Source organism: Sapajus apella, unplaced genomic scaffold (assembly GCF_009761245.1).
Source record: "Sapajus apella isolate SASKATOON/1434 unplaced genomic scaffold, GSC_monkey_1.0 scaffold33, whole genome shotgun sequence".
Taxonomy (NCBI): Eukaryota; Metazoa; Chordata; class Mammalia; order Primates; family Cebidae; genus Sapajus; species Sapajus apella.
The window spans coordinates 2,445,230-2,459,691 of record NW_022436973.1 but is presented as its reverse complement, the minus strand read 5'-3'; the positions used below and the strand labels follow the sequence as shown (position 1 = coordinate 2,459,691).

The window sequence follows — 14,462 nt, the reverse complement described above, 5'->3', positions numbered from 1 at the left end:
GCCATCCCTATTCCTTAGGGAATTTTAGGACAGGAATGGAAACTCAGCCTCTGGAAAAATAGGAAAGAGCCCATATATCTATACCCTTCAACAGAACTTTTCATTAATTTTTTTGCAGTTGAAGGTAGGAACAAGAGATAAAAACAAAGAATACAAACAGAGAGGTAGAGGGACCTTTAACAAAGGCAGATAAATATTGGGTTTCTCTCTGTGTGTCACACACACTGTCACATAATAACATCTGAAACAAGTGGCTTTGTTTTGAAAGATGTTGAGTTTGCCCTGTTAAGTTCTAGGCATAGGTGGAGATATCCTCCCCTAGGGCACTTGCTAGTCTGGGCCAAAGGTTCCACATAGCTCTTTTATACCTCTTTCTGCTTGTTTTGCCTTGTTTGGTGCTAGAGGTTTGATTAGCTCTTGAAAGGCTATATAGTATAGTGGTTAGTAATATGGAGGAAAAATGCTTGGGTTCAAATTTCAGGTCACTTATCAGCTAGCTGTGTGAGAAAATAAATTACCTAACGTCTCTGCCTCAGTTTCTTCATCTGTCCCTTTTTCACTTGTACATCTGCAGAAGCACCTACTTTAGAGATCACTGTCAAGATTAAATGGGTTGATCACATGAAACCCTTAGAACATGATTGGTGTGCCATTAATTTGCATCCTCACTAGACAGATGTGAAAGAGAAGATGGAACATCAGACCCCAGGCCTCAAATCTGGGCCATTGCTGAGTCACACTAATCCTCTTTATTTCTCTCTTGTTTGCAGGTGCAAGAAGTGGGGTGTCCCAATTGAGAAGATTTACAACAAAACCCAGAGGGAAAAGTTTGCCTGGGCTATTGACATGGCTGATGAAGACTACGAGTTTTAGCCAGTCTCAAGGGGCAGGGTTCTGTGAAAAGAACAGTGTGGTTTGGGAAAGATGGATAAACTGAGCCTCGCTTGCCCTCGTGTCCGGGGGAGAGAGGCAGCAAGTCTTAACAAACCAACATCTTTGCGAAAAGATAAACCTGGAGATATTATAAGGGAGAGCTGAGCCAGTTGTCCTATGGACAACTTATTTAAAAATATTTCAGATATCAAAATTCTAGCTGTATGATTTGTTTTGAATTTTGTTTTTATTTTCAAGAGGGAAAGTGGATGGGAATTTGTCAGCGTTCTACAAGGCAAATTCACTGTTTCACTGAAATGTTTGGATTCTCTTAGCTACTGTATGCAAAGTCTGATTATATTGGTGCGTTTTTACAGTTAGGGTTTTGCAATAACTTCTATATTTTAATAGAAATAAATTCCTAAACTCCCTCCCCTCTCCCCCATTTCAGGAATTTAAAATTAAATAGAAAAAAAAAAAAAAACCCAGCGCACCTGTTAGAGTCGTCACTCTCTATTGTCATGGGGATCAATTTTCATTAAACTTGAAGCAGTCGTGGCATTGGCAGTGTTTCGGTTCAGACACCTGTTCACAGAAAAGCATGATGGGAAAATATTTCCTGACTTGAGTGTTCCTTTTTAAATGTGAATTTTTATTTCTTTTTAATTATTTTAAAATATTTAAACCTTTTTCTTGATCTTAAAGATCGTGTAGATTGGGGTTGGGGAGGGATGACGGGCGAGTGAGTTTAAGGATAATGAAATAATCAGTGACTGAAACCATTTTCCCATCATCCTTTGTTCTGAGCATTCGCTGTACCCTTTAAGATAGCCATCTTTTTCTTTTTAACCCTAATCTTTCACTTGAAAGATTTTATTGTATAAAAAGTTCCACAGGTCAATAAATTTAGAGGAAAATGAGTATTTGGTCCAAAAAAGAGGAAAAATAATCAAGATTTTAGGGCTTTTATTTTTTCTTTTGTAATTGTGTAAAAAATGGGAAAAAAACATAAAAAGCAGAATTTTAATGTGAAAACATTTTTTGCTATAATCATTAGTTTTAGAAGCATTGTTAGTTTAGTGTGTGTGCAGAGTCCATTTCCCACATCTTTCCTCAAGTATCTTCTATTTTTATCATGAATTCCCTTTTAATCAACTGTAGGTTATTTAAAATAAATTCCTACAACTTAACGGAAACTTAAGTGTCCGCCTCTTTGTTACGAAGGGCCTCAGGGCAGAGTTGGGGCTGGGACTTAGTGTGGGATGAGGTCCCACCACTCAGGTCAGCAAGAGTAGATTTCCCCAGGAGCAGATGAGGCAGGGCCTGGCCTGGAAAGGGTGTGCCTGTGCTGCTGCTGTGGGTATCGGTTGAAGGCGATCCAAAGTCCATATCCTTAGATAAAGACAAGGAAAGAAAGGTGCAAAAAATCCACAGTAAGAGGTGGAGTGCAAAGACAGCATCAGAGGCCTAGCGTAGGTAAGGTTTATTGAGCAGGATGTTGCAGCTGTATTTGAGAGTCAAATTTTTTGAGAGCTTTCCATGTGTACCGGCCAGAAGCAGAAGGGAGCTGCTTTGGGTTTGCTCATGTGGCTAAACTTCTTATAATCAGGATGGGGAGAATTAAGAGTACCAGATTCTAGAAGCCCCTTCCCAGGTGGAATATAAACTACTCCCTGCATTGACTGCTTAATTGAAAGAGGCAGTGTGGTCTTTGAGCACTTTCCGGTGCTCCAGATGCTCTAGCTGGCTGTTGTCTCTAAAAAAGTTGTTCCTTTGCTCATCCTAACTTCTTATAGCTAAGTCTGGAATTTGGAATGAAAGGTGAGGTCTCTAGGTTAAATGGACTACAGGGAGCAGGAAGGCCAGAAGGTTCAGAATTGGTAAATTAATGGAAGGGCCCTGGGCCCTCTAGCTTGTTAGCATGAGCAGGTGTCTTGGGAGGCAAACGCCTGGTCTCTGTTCTCCCTGGGGCTGGGGGCAGGGCTGGTTACTCGGCCCACAGTAGAGAATCCTGGAGGTCCTTGGCAGCCTGTATTTTAGCCAGCCAAATAGGCAATATTCATCCCAGGGAATAAAGGGGGCTATGTAGCCATCACTGCTATGGAGCAAGAGACTCCAGCCAGGTGTTTTTGAAATCTGTGTTAAGGCAGCTGGACCACTAAATGTACGGAATACAACAGAGAGGCTCTTTTGGTACCCATTTAATATACTGGCTGGTTGGGTAAGTAGGTAGGTGATAAGTGGGCCTCAGATGCAACAGCTAGGGGACAAACTTTAGAACTAGAAGTCAGGTAAGGTGGTCTTGCAGGCAGAAGACCTTGCTGATGAACAGGAAGTAATGTCTACCTCTCTGGCAAGGACCTCCCTTGCAAGTCTGAGGGCAGATGCTGGGTGGCAAGATGCTGGTCAACACAACTGAGAAGGGCATCCCAGACAGTGGCAGCAGGCCTGGGAGACCAAAGCCAGAGAATGGGAAGCTGACCTGGCCACTAAGGATGAGAAAGGAGGCTGAACAGGTAGGTGGGGACCTTGAAGGATGCTTGAGCCAGGAGTCCAGAGTAAACTTACCCCCTTGCCTAGTCCAGTAGGTTTTATTTCCAGCCACGTCCAAGAATAGGCAAGATGGGCAGGGTCTGAGAAACTCCCTCCCATCAGGCCTTTGTATGATGCCCGAGTTCGGTGTGGGCAAAGGGCTTCCACATGCTATCCAAGCCAGATACCTGTGTGCAGACTTGGCTCCTCTCTTCCCTTATCTCACCTTCACCTCCCACCACCCATATCTGGCCAGCAAGTCCTGTCTGTCCATTCTCCCTGCTAAAAGCTGTCAAATTTCAGGCCTCTGCTACATTAAAACATGGAGAAAAAAAGAAAAAAAAAAAAAACTTCACAACCCTCAGCCCTTTCCAGCCACTACCTCTTTTTTCCCAAACAAGCACCTGCAATGAGTCATCTACACCATCCAGTCATTCCCCCACCCACTGTAACTAGCTTCTGTCCCATCAGCCTGCAATTCCTTCTCTTCACTCTAAACACTCTCACCAATGACTAAGTGACCAAGCCAATACACGGGCTGTCCATTCTGCATCTCACTTATGCTCTTTGTGGCACTGGACACTGTTAACCACTCCACCATTTTGAGGGTACAATGATTTTTAGTAACTTTGCTGAGTGGTGCAACTGTCAACCATAAATCAATTTTAGAACATTTTCATCTCCCTGGAAGATCCCTCATGCTCATTTACAGTTAACCCACATTCCCACTCCCAGCCTCCACTAACCTTTCTAAATTTGCATTCTGAACATTTTTTGTACATGGAATCATTCAATATGTGACCCTTCCCTGCTCAAAACACTTCTCTCTGGTTTTCACAATGCCACCCTCTCCTGGTTTTACTCCTGTCCCTATCAGGCTTTTTCTAAGTCACCTCTTCTATCAGGTCCTTAGTGCCATGATTCTTACCTCACTCAGTGTAGCTGATTTCATTTGCACCTAAAGGTGATGACTCCTCTTTCTTTCTAGCCCAGAGCCCTTTCTGAGCTCCAGACTCACATTGTCAACTACATCTCTGTAAGACATGTCTATGGGCACCTCAGTCTCAGCATCTCTGGAACTGAGCTCAGTACCTACCACACCAAGCCTGCTGGGCCTGGGCTTCACAGCTCAGTGAAGGGCACCACATCCACTCTGTCCCCCAATCCAGAAACTAGGGTGGCCACCATCCTTCACTCCTTTCATTTCCACACTCAGTAAATTACTCCAAAATCATCTCCTAAATACCATATACAGTACATATCTATTTATAATAGAAAATACTATAGGTATTTTCCCTGCCCAAAAAAATAATATTTTTCTGAGAAAATTTTACTCCTTAGAAATTCCTCAAATAATGAGACACTGTCAACTTGTTTTGAACCAAAAAGCACTTTTTAGAGAAAACACATTGCCCTGAAATTACCTCAGTCAAGCCAGTTTTGGATGCTTATAAGTAGTCCCCTGACAAAACTCAGTAAACAAGGAGACAAAGAAATTTTAACAGAGACTTACTTAATTATTTCTCACAATTCCAAGAATTCCATGTACGCAAACCTCTTAAAGATCACTAAACAGCAAAACTTTAGATTTTATAATTGTACTGTGATATGTGTGTATGAGTGTGTAAATATATATACACCCACACACAATTTATTTTTTTCCCCCTGAGACAGAGTCTCAGTCTGTCACCCAGGCTGGAGTGCAGTGGCATGGTCTCAGCTCACTGCAACCTCCACCTCCCAGGTTCAAGAGATTCTCCTGCCTCAGCCTCCTGAGTAGCTGGGACTACAGGTGCGTCACACCACGCACAGTTAATTTTGGTGTTTTTGGTAGAGTCGGGGGTTTCACCATGTTAGCCAGGCTGGTGATCTGCCCACCTTGGCCTCCCAAAGTGCTGGGATTACAGGTGTGAGCCACTGCGTCCAGCCACAAATGTTTTTAAAGGAGTATTTTCGGCCAGGAGTGGTGGTTCTTGTAATCGCAGCAGTTTGGGAGGCCAAGGCAGAAAGATCACTTGAACCTGGGAGTCCAAGGCTACAGTAAGCTGTGACTGCACCACAGTAATCCAGCTTAGGTGACAGTGAGAATACACACACACACACACACACACACACACACACACACACACACACACACAGTCTTTTAGAAAAACTGAGATAGTAATGGATAACATGATAGAGTTGAGATGAGATTTGGGTCAAAATACTATGGGAAGGGTTAGTGGGTAGAATTTGGCATGAAACAAGAGTGGCCACCAATTCATTATTGAAGCTAGATGATGGGTACATGGGCGTTCACTATACACTTACACACATTTGAGATTTTTTCTTTTTGAGACAGAGTCTTGCTTTGTTGCCCAGGCTGGAGTGCAGTGACGCAATCTGGGCTCGCCGTAACCTCCGACTGCCATGTTCAAACGATTCTCCTGCCTTAGCCTTCTGAGTAGCTGGGGTTACAGGCATGTGCCACCATGTCCAGCTAATTTTTTTGTATTTTTAGTAGAGAAGGGATTTCACCACATTGGCCAGGCTGCTCTTGAACTACTGACCTCAGGTTATCCACCCACCTCATCCTCCCAAAGTGATGGGATTTCAGGCGTGAGCCATTGCACCTGGCCCAGCCACCATACCTGGCCAAGATTTTTCTTAAAAAATGTTTGTTTTGACACAGGGTCTTACCTCTGTTGCCCAGGCTGGAGTACCCTGGTGTGATCATAGCTCACCTCAGCCTCAAACTCCTGGGCTCAAACAATCCTTCAACTTCCTGAAGAGATGGAACTACAGGTGCATGCCACCATGCCCGGCTAATTTTTTTATTTTTATATTTTTACAGACAAAGTCTCACTATGTTGCCCAAGCTGGTCTCCAGCTGTTGGGCTCAAGCAGTCTTCCTGCTTCAGCCTCCCCAGATGCTGAGATTATAGGTATGAGATACTATGCCCAGGAGAGATTTTTCATAAAATGCTTAAAGCAATACAGCAACTGGTTATTTTGAAGATTATTAATATATATCTATGGAGGAAACTGGGGGAAAAGCAATGTTTTATGTTATACTAAAAGGTAATTACGCTTAGGTTACAATTTTCAGTGATAACATCATATTACTAATTCATAAAGTATTCTCTTTGCTGCAACATGGATAAATCTCAATAACATGCTGAATGTGTACACAAGAATACATGCTGTAGGATTCCATTTATGTGAAATTCCAGAATAGGCAAGACTCATCTGTAGTGACAGTCAGTCAGTGATTGCTAGATGGGAAGGAGACTAACTGCAAAGGGGCACCAGGAAACATTTTGGGGTGATGGAAATATTCTCTATCTTGATTGGGTGGAAGTTACATGAGGGTATACATTTGTCAAAGCACAAATTTTACACTTAAAAATGGATGTATTTTATATGTGAATTATTCCTTAACAAAAATTATTTTTTAAGTAAAACATTTAAGTAAAAAAAGTTGTTTGCTCTCTCTCAAACAACTTAGAAGGGAGGAAAAGTGATGATGTGCTTTGAGAGATTATATTAGATGACTCAAAAAGCAACTCATGGTGAAAATACATAGAAATCCAAGATTCATGTAAAAATTTGAATATAATTTATTACTGAAAATATGAGTATGAGAAAAATCAATATTCATGAAACAATATATTGTTTTAAATGTGTGATTTAAAGTATGTACATATAACTAAATAAACTGTTATTTGTGGACATTTGCATCTCTAAAAATGTTTCTATTTTAGTTGCAAAAAAAAAAAAACTCACAAAACAACCTGAAAATGAGTGTGGTGGCTCACGCCTATAATCCCAGCACTTTGGAAGGCTGAGGCAGGCAGCTCAGAAGGTCAGGAGATTGAGACCATTCTGGCTAACACAGTGAAACCCTGTCTCTACTGAAAATACAAAAATTAGCTGGGCATGGTGGCACGTGCCTGCAATCCCAGCTATTCAGGAGGCTAAGGCAAGAGAATAGCTTGAACCAGGGAGTGGGAGGTTGCAGTGAGCCGAGATCGAGCCACTGCACTCCAGCCTAGGGATACCATCTCAAACAAAAAAAAAGAAAATGTGTGTCTTATATCTGGAGTGGCTATTTCTTTCAGGCATGTACAGTCTCTCACTTTGCTCTATCCCCACAGCCACTATCAGGTCTCAATAAAGCCAAGTGTCCCTTCCCAGTGCTCCAGGGGTCCCCATCACACTGAGTTTTCATGGTCTGTTGGCATTTCTGTACCCACTGCTAGAGTGGGAATCTACTCTGACTCACCTGTGCTGTCTTAGTGCTTGTGCTTTAAAGGAGGCATTGGTGAAGTGTGCTGCAAGGAGGAGAGAAACAGAAAAAAGCAGGTCTGCCCTGGCCTGGGCCAGGGGCTAGCAAGGGTTTTCCCCTTCTTTTCCTTTATTGCCATATGTCGCCTCAGTGATACGATCACAGTGTCCCTGCCACCCCCCAGAAGAAGGTACATCTGCAGCCCAGCTGGAGAACCTCAACATCAGGGTCCCACTATGGGGGCCAATCAGCAGAGAGACAGCAAGGTGAGACAGCAGTCCCTGGGAGCAGCCAAGCTAGGTATGATTTTGCTTTGAGAGAACACAGGAGGCTCTTGAGGGACTGAAAATACATCCCGGGTGAGGAGGAAAGCAGGTGGACATGACCTAAGAAGTGTGAGATCTGATGACTAAGTTGGAGCCACAGATAGATTTAGGGGCTGGGGGTCAGAGGCCTGAACAGCAGGTTGTGGGTGGAGTTCAAGGTGCACTGAGGTTAGTTCTTAGGGAGTAGTACTGGCTGTGTGAGGAAGTACAGGCTGGCTCACAACCCAGAGGAGGGGTTGTTCAGATGTTTGACATGAGAAACAGTAAAAATTAAAGAATGGTTTAAAGAAAAAGGACAATGTTTTACACGTGGATTGAATTAGACACTGCAAGACTATAAATCTGCTCCCTTCGAATGTGAGAAGGGCTTCATTGAGCTATACTTTTATATTATGCCTTTGATATTCACTCACGCCTGTTACAAAGAACAAATGAAAACAGCATCAGCATTTGCTATTCATCCGTTGCGAACATAATCCACTATTTCAATCAAATAAGTATCCAGGTGAGAAACTTTTTATAATTAGCCCCAGAAAATGTTTTTACCCCAAAGAACCAATTAACAGAATAGAAAGGGTTGCTTTGGCTGCCAGGAAGCTCAGCCATGTTTAATTCTCAATCACATCAGCTACGTTAACCCATAAACTATATTACAGTCCTCCTTATAATCTCGTCTCCTGTTTCTATATTTTGTTCTTTATTTTTAAGTACTCAAAACTTTTTTTAAAGGGCTGTAAAAGAATACATTTGTGATAGACATAGCACGTGTCACCCAGATCCTCTTCAAGGAAGGACTTGTTGACCCAACTACTGGGAGAGCTGTTAGCAGAAAATCTTTAGCTGTCAGCCCCTGGAAGATCACCTTGGCTGCAGACAGAGAGCCGTCTGGCCCAGGCTGGGCTCTTCCCAGGGCCCTTCCAGGCTAGTGGCAGACAGCAGAGATTCTGGGGGTTGGCTGAGACTGTCATCAGGCCTGCGTCTCGGTTTAGTTTTCCCTGTGCCCACTCCTGTTTCTTTCCAGTACCTCCCAGAGTATTGATCCCAGGGGCACTCCCTAATAAATGTGCTGTACACTAACCTGTCACAGAGTCCGAGTCCAAAGAACCCAATCTGTGACAGCACTAAATAAAAAGATTTGCGGGAGACGGAGGCAGGAGAATCGCCTGAACTCGGAAGGCAGAGGTTGCAGCGAGTCAAGGGTGCACTGTTGCACTCCAGCCTGGGCAACAAGAGAGAAACTCTAACTCCCGAAGAGCGTGAGAGCAATGAGAGAGAGAAAACATATCAGGTAGGGGTATTTTACAAAGTGGAGAGGATATACAATAAAGTGTTCATACATACACGGGAAGCAAAACAGCATTGATTCTGGGGCCAGACCACCTGGGTTTGAATCCTGCCCTTTACCTCTGTGCCTCAGTTTTTTCATCTGGAAAATGGGGATAATAAGAGCACTTATAGGGCTGTAATGAGGAAGAAATGAGACAATGTGGATAAAGCAGTTCCTTAGTGTTTACTATATGCCAACCACTGTTCTAAGTGGTCATTTAATAAACAACTGTGAGGCCAAACCCATAGGGCCAGAGGGGCAGTTGGGCCAAGACTCTCCCCAGACTCTGGGCACAGGCACAAGTACGGTGTAGACCAGGGTATGTCGAAGCATGAGTGTTCACAGAAATAGGCCCGAGCAGGGCTAGCCTGGGTGACATCACAGGCGTGTGCCTTGTGTGGGTGCTGGGCTGCTCCTCCCAGACAGCGCAGCTGCACGTATTGCCAGTCACACCCACGCATCCATATATATGCTGAGCTGGGGGAAGCCCACACAGACCACACCCTCTGTGTGCCCTGTTTTTCCTGCACCTCCTTTGGTAGAAGGAGGCACCTGAGGCCTGGGATGCTGGCCCAGAAGTCCCAGGAGGAAATGGGCACTGTTCCCTGATTACAGGCCTGGCAACAGGCTGAAAACTCAAGCTCTTGTTGGCAGGGATTTCTTGAGACCCTGGAGGTCCCGCTCCCGAGGCAAAAGTAAAAGCAAGAAGCCTTACACTGCATGTTGGAAAGCTCCCCAAAAAAATGGAGAAACAGATTTAAAAAGTGCATCACAGCCCACAGGCTGCCCGAGTCAGCACAGGAAGCTCAATGAGGGCTGCAGCACTCAGGAGGGTGCCTCCTGGAAAAAACAGGATCAGGCAGCCAGAGAGGGACCCCATTCAGCCCCTGCCCGCCTTCCTGGCCTCATCACTCCCTATCTCCTCCTAAGTCAGGAAACTCTTGCTTTCTTTGTATCTCTAAATTCAACAACCTCTTCCTGGCCTCAGGGCCTTTGTATGTGCTATTACCTCTGCTTGTAACTTACATTTCTCCACACCACTTTAATAATTCGTATCGCCATCGGCCCACTTCCTTTAGGCCTCTGCTGGGTTCTGAAGAGATCTCCCTAATGTTTTTTCTCCTAGCCCTCATCACAAATGTCTTTTTTTTTTTTTTCTCGAGACAGAGTTTTGCCCTTGTTGCCCAGGCTGGAGTGCAATGGCGTGATCTAGGCTCACTGCAACCTCCATCTCCCAGGTTCAAGCAATTCTCCTGCCTCAGCCTCCCCAGTAGCTGGGCTTACAGGCGCCCACCACCACGCCTAGCTAATTTTTGTATTTTTAGTAAAAATGGGGTTTCACCATATTGGCCAGGCTAGTCTCCAACTCCTGACCTCATGAGCTGCCCACCTTGGCCTCCCAAAGTGCTGAGGTTACAGGCTGGAGCCACCACTCCCGGTTTCACAATTGTCTTAACAGAGTGTTTGTTTAATGTCTGAACTCTCGGAGAACTGGCGCTGGGTCTCTCTAGTGCTCCTAACTCATGTTGTCAATGCCCAACACAGGGAAGAGCAGGGTCCACAGAACTTTAAGCCTAGGCCAGTCTAAGCCACACTCTGTGAGCACTCACGTTCTGCTGGATTCCTTGTGCCCAAGGCCAGCAGTGGGCATGCCTCCCCTCACCCATGCTGATGAACTAGCTAGCCTCCATGCTCACTGACTACTGGCCACCATCAGGACTTACCTAAGCCAGTGGATCTCCTGTGAGGCAGAAAACTCATGGAGTCAGGCTGACTTGGGTTCTAACTCCCAGCTGTTAGTTATGTGGCTTTGGGGAAAGTTGTAGAACTTCTATGAATCTCTGTTTCCTCACCAGTAAATTGGGGACCATCCTTCCTGATTGGAGGATAATTATGAGGATCAGGTGTGACCACAGGTGCATGCCTTCAGCACCCGGCGAGGCACGTGGTCCGCGCTAGCTCCCAACTGCCCCGATAAAGGCCTGCCACTAGATGGCAGTTCATCTCAGCTACCCCACAGCTCCTTATGCCACAGAAGCTGGCTAGGGCAGTGTCTCCATGTCATGCTGAATTCTGAGCTTCTTAGAGGACGAACTTGAGGAAATCAACAGAACACACAAGTTGCCACTACAGGAAGACAAAGTCAGAGGCAGCAGCCCCAGGTCACTATCCAGCTGGGTGGGTTGCCTGAGTACACACTCTTACACACTTACAAACTCCAGTCTAGTCCTACCATCTCACAAATCCCAGGAAGCCTGGCTCTTTCTCTGGCATCAGCTGGAAGCTCTGTTTGGCTTCTCACCTCTGAAATGCAGTAAGTTGTCCTGCTGCGTCTGGCAGCCGACCCACCGCCTGGCTCAACATGTCAGACAGGCTCCACCGTGACCGTGGGTGTCCTCAATTTTGGTGGTGCTGACAGGAGTAGATAGATTGCAGGGGTGAGTTTCAAGAATGGCTTCAGAAAGACAGAGTACGAATTATTCCATAACCAGAAAAAGGCCTTGTCGCTGGAGACTGGAGAGTGAAGGGTCACCTGTGAGAGATGAAACCGGTCCTATAGAACCTGCTGGGCCAAGCAGGGAGTGTGGATTTTAGGTGCAATGGGAATTCATGGAGGGCTTTAGGCTGGATGTAGCGGATCATGATTTAATTTCATTTAAAAATTTTAAAGCATGGAGAATAGATCCAGGCAAGACCAAACAAAATAAATAGTCTGGGTGACAGGAGATGAGGCCTTCAGCTTGTGGGTTGAGTGAACAGGTCTTGATGGATTGGAGGTGAGGCAGAGGGATGAATCGGTTATCTGCACGGTTTTTGGCCTTGCAACGTAGAGGAGTTTAGCGCCACGTTCTGATAAAGTGAAGACTGTGGAAGGAAACTTTAGGGAGGGAAGGTCAGTCGCCTAAGCAGGGATGTGGAACGTAGGGGAGCTACAGGTTTGGAGTCACCGGTGCCTTTGTAGTGGGTAAAGCCAGGGTTAAAGATCAGGTAGCCTTGGGATCTGACCTAGCACTGAGTGCAGGGGAACAGAAGCTTCTGAGATCGAGAGGCAGCGGTCACAGGAAGGAAGGAAGGCAAGGCGGGGAAAATCAAAGTTCAGGAGAGCATTTGCAGGAGGGACGCTGTGGGGTAGGGTCTGAGCCCGCGCCCCGGATCGGACCCAAGTCCTGCTCGTGGGGGCCGAGCGTGGGGCAAGCAGCGGCCCATGCGAGGGACAGACACCAAGGCCCTGGGAGCTGCAGGTCAGGCCGCTGGACAGCGCGGCCGCGAATCTAAAGGCCCTACAAGAGGTGCTCACGCTTGGGGGAACTCTCCGAACGAGAGGACCACTGAAGGACACCCTGGCAGCAGGGGCAGAACAGACAGACGTGGGCCAGGCCGTCGCAAGAGCGGCCTGCGGGCCAGCCCCGCGCTACCAGGGGGAGGGGGCGGGACAGGCCGGCTGTCCATCAGTGCCAGCGGCCAATCCGCAGGCGGACCCGCCCCCGCCCCCTCCCAGGAGAGGGCGCGCGGAGGACCCGCCGCCGCCGCCGCCGCCGTCGCCGGTGTGAGCGGCCCGGCCTGGCTCCCTTCGCTGGGAAGCCCGCCCAGGTAACTGGGTTTGGCCAAGCATGCCCGGGGAGCGCGCCACCCCCTCACGTCCCGTCCCGGTCGCTGCATGGGCGGTGTTCGGGACGCGGGGGCTGCGTCTGTGCAGAACCGCGGGCTGGCGGCCGCCCGTGCGAGTGCGCCTGACTGACGCGCCGGCCGCCGGGCCTGCGGCCTGTGGGCGGGGCTGCCGTGCGTGACGGGGCCGGTCGTGGCCGCCGGGCTGTGTCCGGGGCCGCGTGAGGAAGCCCTGCGGGACTGAGGGTTGGGTGGGTCGACCGGGATCGGCGCGCGCTCCCGTCGCCATCGTGCCCCCACCCCCGGCCCTGCCTGCGGCCTGTCTGGGGGTCGCGGGGCGCAGGCGCGACGGGCCGGCGGGCGGGGGTCCTCCCCACGGGTGCGCGGGCGTCTTTGTTCCCGGCGCGATAGCGGGGCGGGGCCTCAGGGCCGCCCCGCCCCGCGGCGCTCAGGCCCCGCCCCTGTCCGCCTGCAGGAGCTGCCGCCGGGTCCCGCTCGTCGGCCGCCTCAGTCTCTGCCCCAGCCTCGGCTGCCGCCTGCTCCCGGGCCGTCCCAGCCTGCGCCACCGTCGCCCCCAGCGTCGGAGCCATGGCGGGCGCCGCGTCCCCCTGCGCCAATGGCTGCGGGCCTGGCGCGCCCTCGGACGCGGAGGTGCTGCACCTCTGCCGCAGCCTCGAGGTGGGCACCGTCATGACTTTGTTCTACTCTAAGAAGTCGCAGCGACCCGAGCGGAAGACCTTCCAGGTCAAGCTGGAGACGCGCCAGATCACGTGGAGCCGGGGCGCCGACAAGATCGAGGGGGCCAGTAAGTGCGCCCCCTTCCCGCCTGGGCCCGTCCCAAGCAGAGGTGGTGGGGGCCGGGCCAGTCCGCCTGCGTCCCGGTCGGCCGCCCAAGAGACTTGGGCAAACTTTCGGGCCCTCCTCCACCCCCTCCGGGCCCCGCCCCCGCTTCGTCTCGGGTGGTCACTGGGGGCGGGGGGCATCCGGGTCCTCGGTCACCTGACAGGACACCCCCTCCCCCAGCTGGGGGGGAGTGTTCCAGGCACTTTGTCCTGAGGCCTAAAAATCCTCGGGGGCTGGAGACCCGCGGTGCCGGCATCAGGTCCCCCAGCCACTGGGAGTGGTGGCGGCGTCGGCGAGGGGAGCCAAGGCAGCGGCCCCCACCCAGCCGGGGAACTTGGGGCCTGACCAGACGGTCCCCGTCCACCACTCTTTCTCCAGAAAGAGCAGTCTGTGAAACTCTCTGGGCCCCCAGGCTGGGCTCTTATTTGCAAAGGAATCTTTGGGTTTCCTAAATAGAACTTAGGCAGATGTTGGGGTAGGGCTGGTCTTGGAGCAGAGCCGGGCCTACTCATCACCCTCTGGGGAAGAGGGAGGAAGGTGGTCTTGTTTGGTTTGGAGAACCTGAGAGAAGGCAGTGGCTGGTTTATTATTATTATTTTTTATTTTTTTTGCTGCTACTTTTGTCCCAAAGCTGAGTTTTGGAGTCCTGTGTGGGTGGGCGGACACCCAAAGCCAGGGCAGGGACTCC

At 48.6% G+C, this 14,462-nt stretch overlaps 2 protein-coding genes and 1 long non-coding RNA gene across 3 annotated transcripts in view; 2 read left to right on the top strand and 1 right to left on the bottom strand.

Annotated features, from left to right (window-relative positions):
- The window catches only part of TOP1 (DNA topoisomerase I), a 95,152-nt gene extending 93,083 nt beyond the window's left edge, over positions 1–2,069 (top strand). The window contains exon 21 of the mRNA XM_032294939.1: positions 771–2,069. Coding sequence (XP_032150830.1) covers positions 771–873 — 103 coding nt within the window. The 3' untranslated portion in view covers positions 874–2,069. The remainder of the gene's footprint in view (positions 1–770) is intronic.
- LOC116562679 lies at positions 1,543–9,191 on the bottom strand. The gene is made up of 2 exons (XR_004274053.1): positions 9,077–9,191; positions 1,543–2,265 (listed from the first exon to the last, which is right to left on the bottom strand). It is a non-coding gene; the product is annotated as an uncharacterized LOC116562679 (long non-coding RNA).
- Positions 9,192–13,434: 4,243 nt separating this feature from the next.
- The window catches only part of PLCG1 (phospholipase C gamma 1), a 39,656-nt gene continuing 38,628 nt past the window's right edge, over positions 13,435–14,462 (top strand). The window contains exon 1 of the mRNA XM_032294938.1: positions 13,435–13,736. Coding sequence (XP_032150829.1) covers positions 13,520–13,736 — 217 coding nt within the window. The 5' untranslated portion in view covers positions 13,435–13,519. The remainder of the gene's footprint in view (positions 13,737–14,462) is intronic.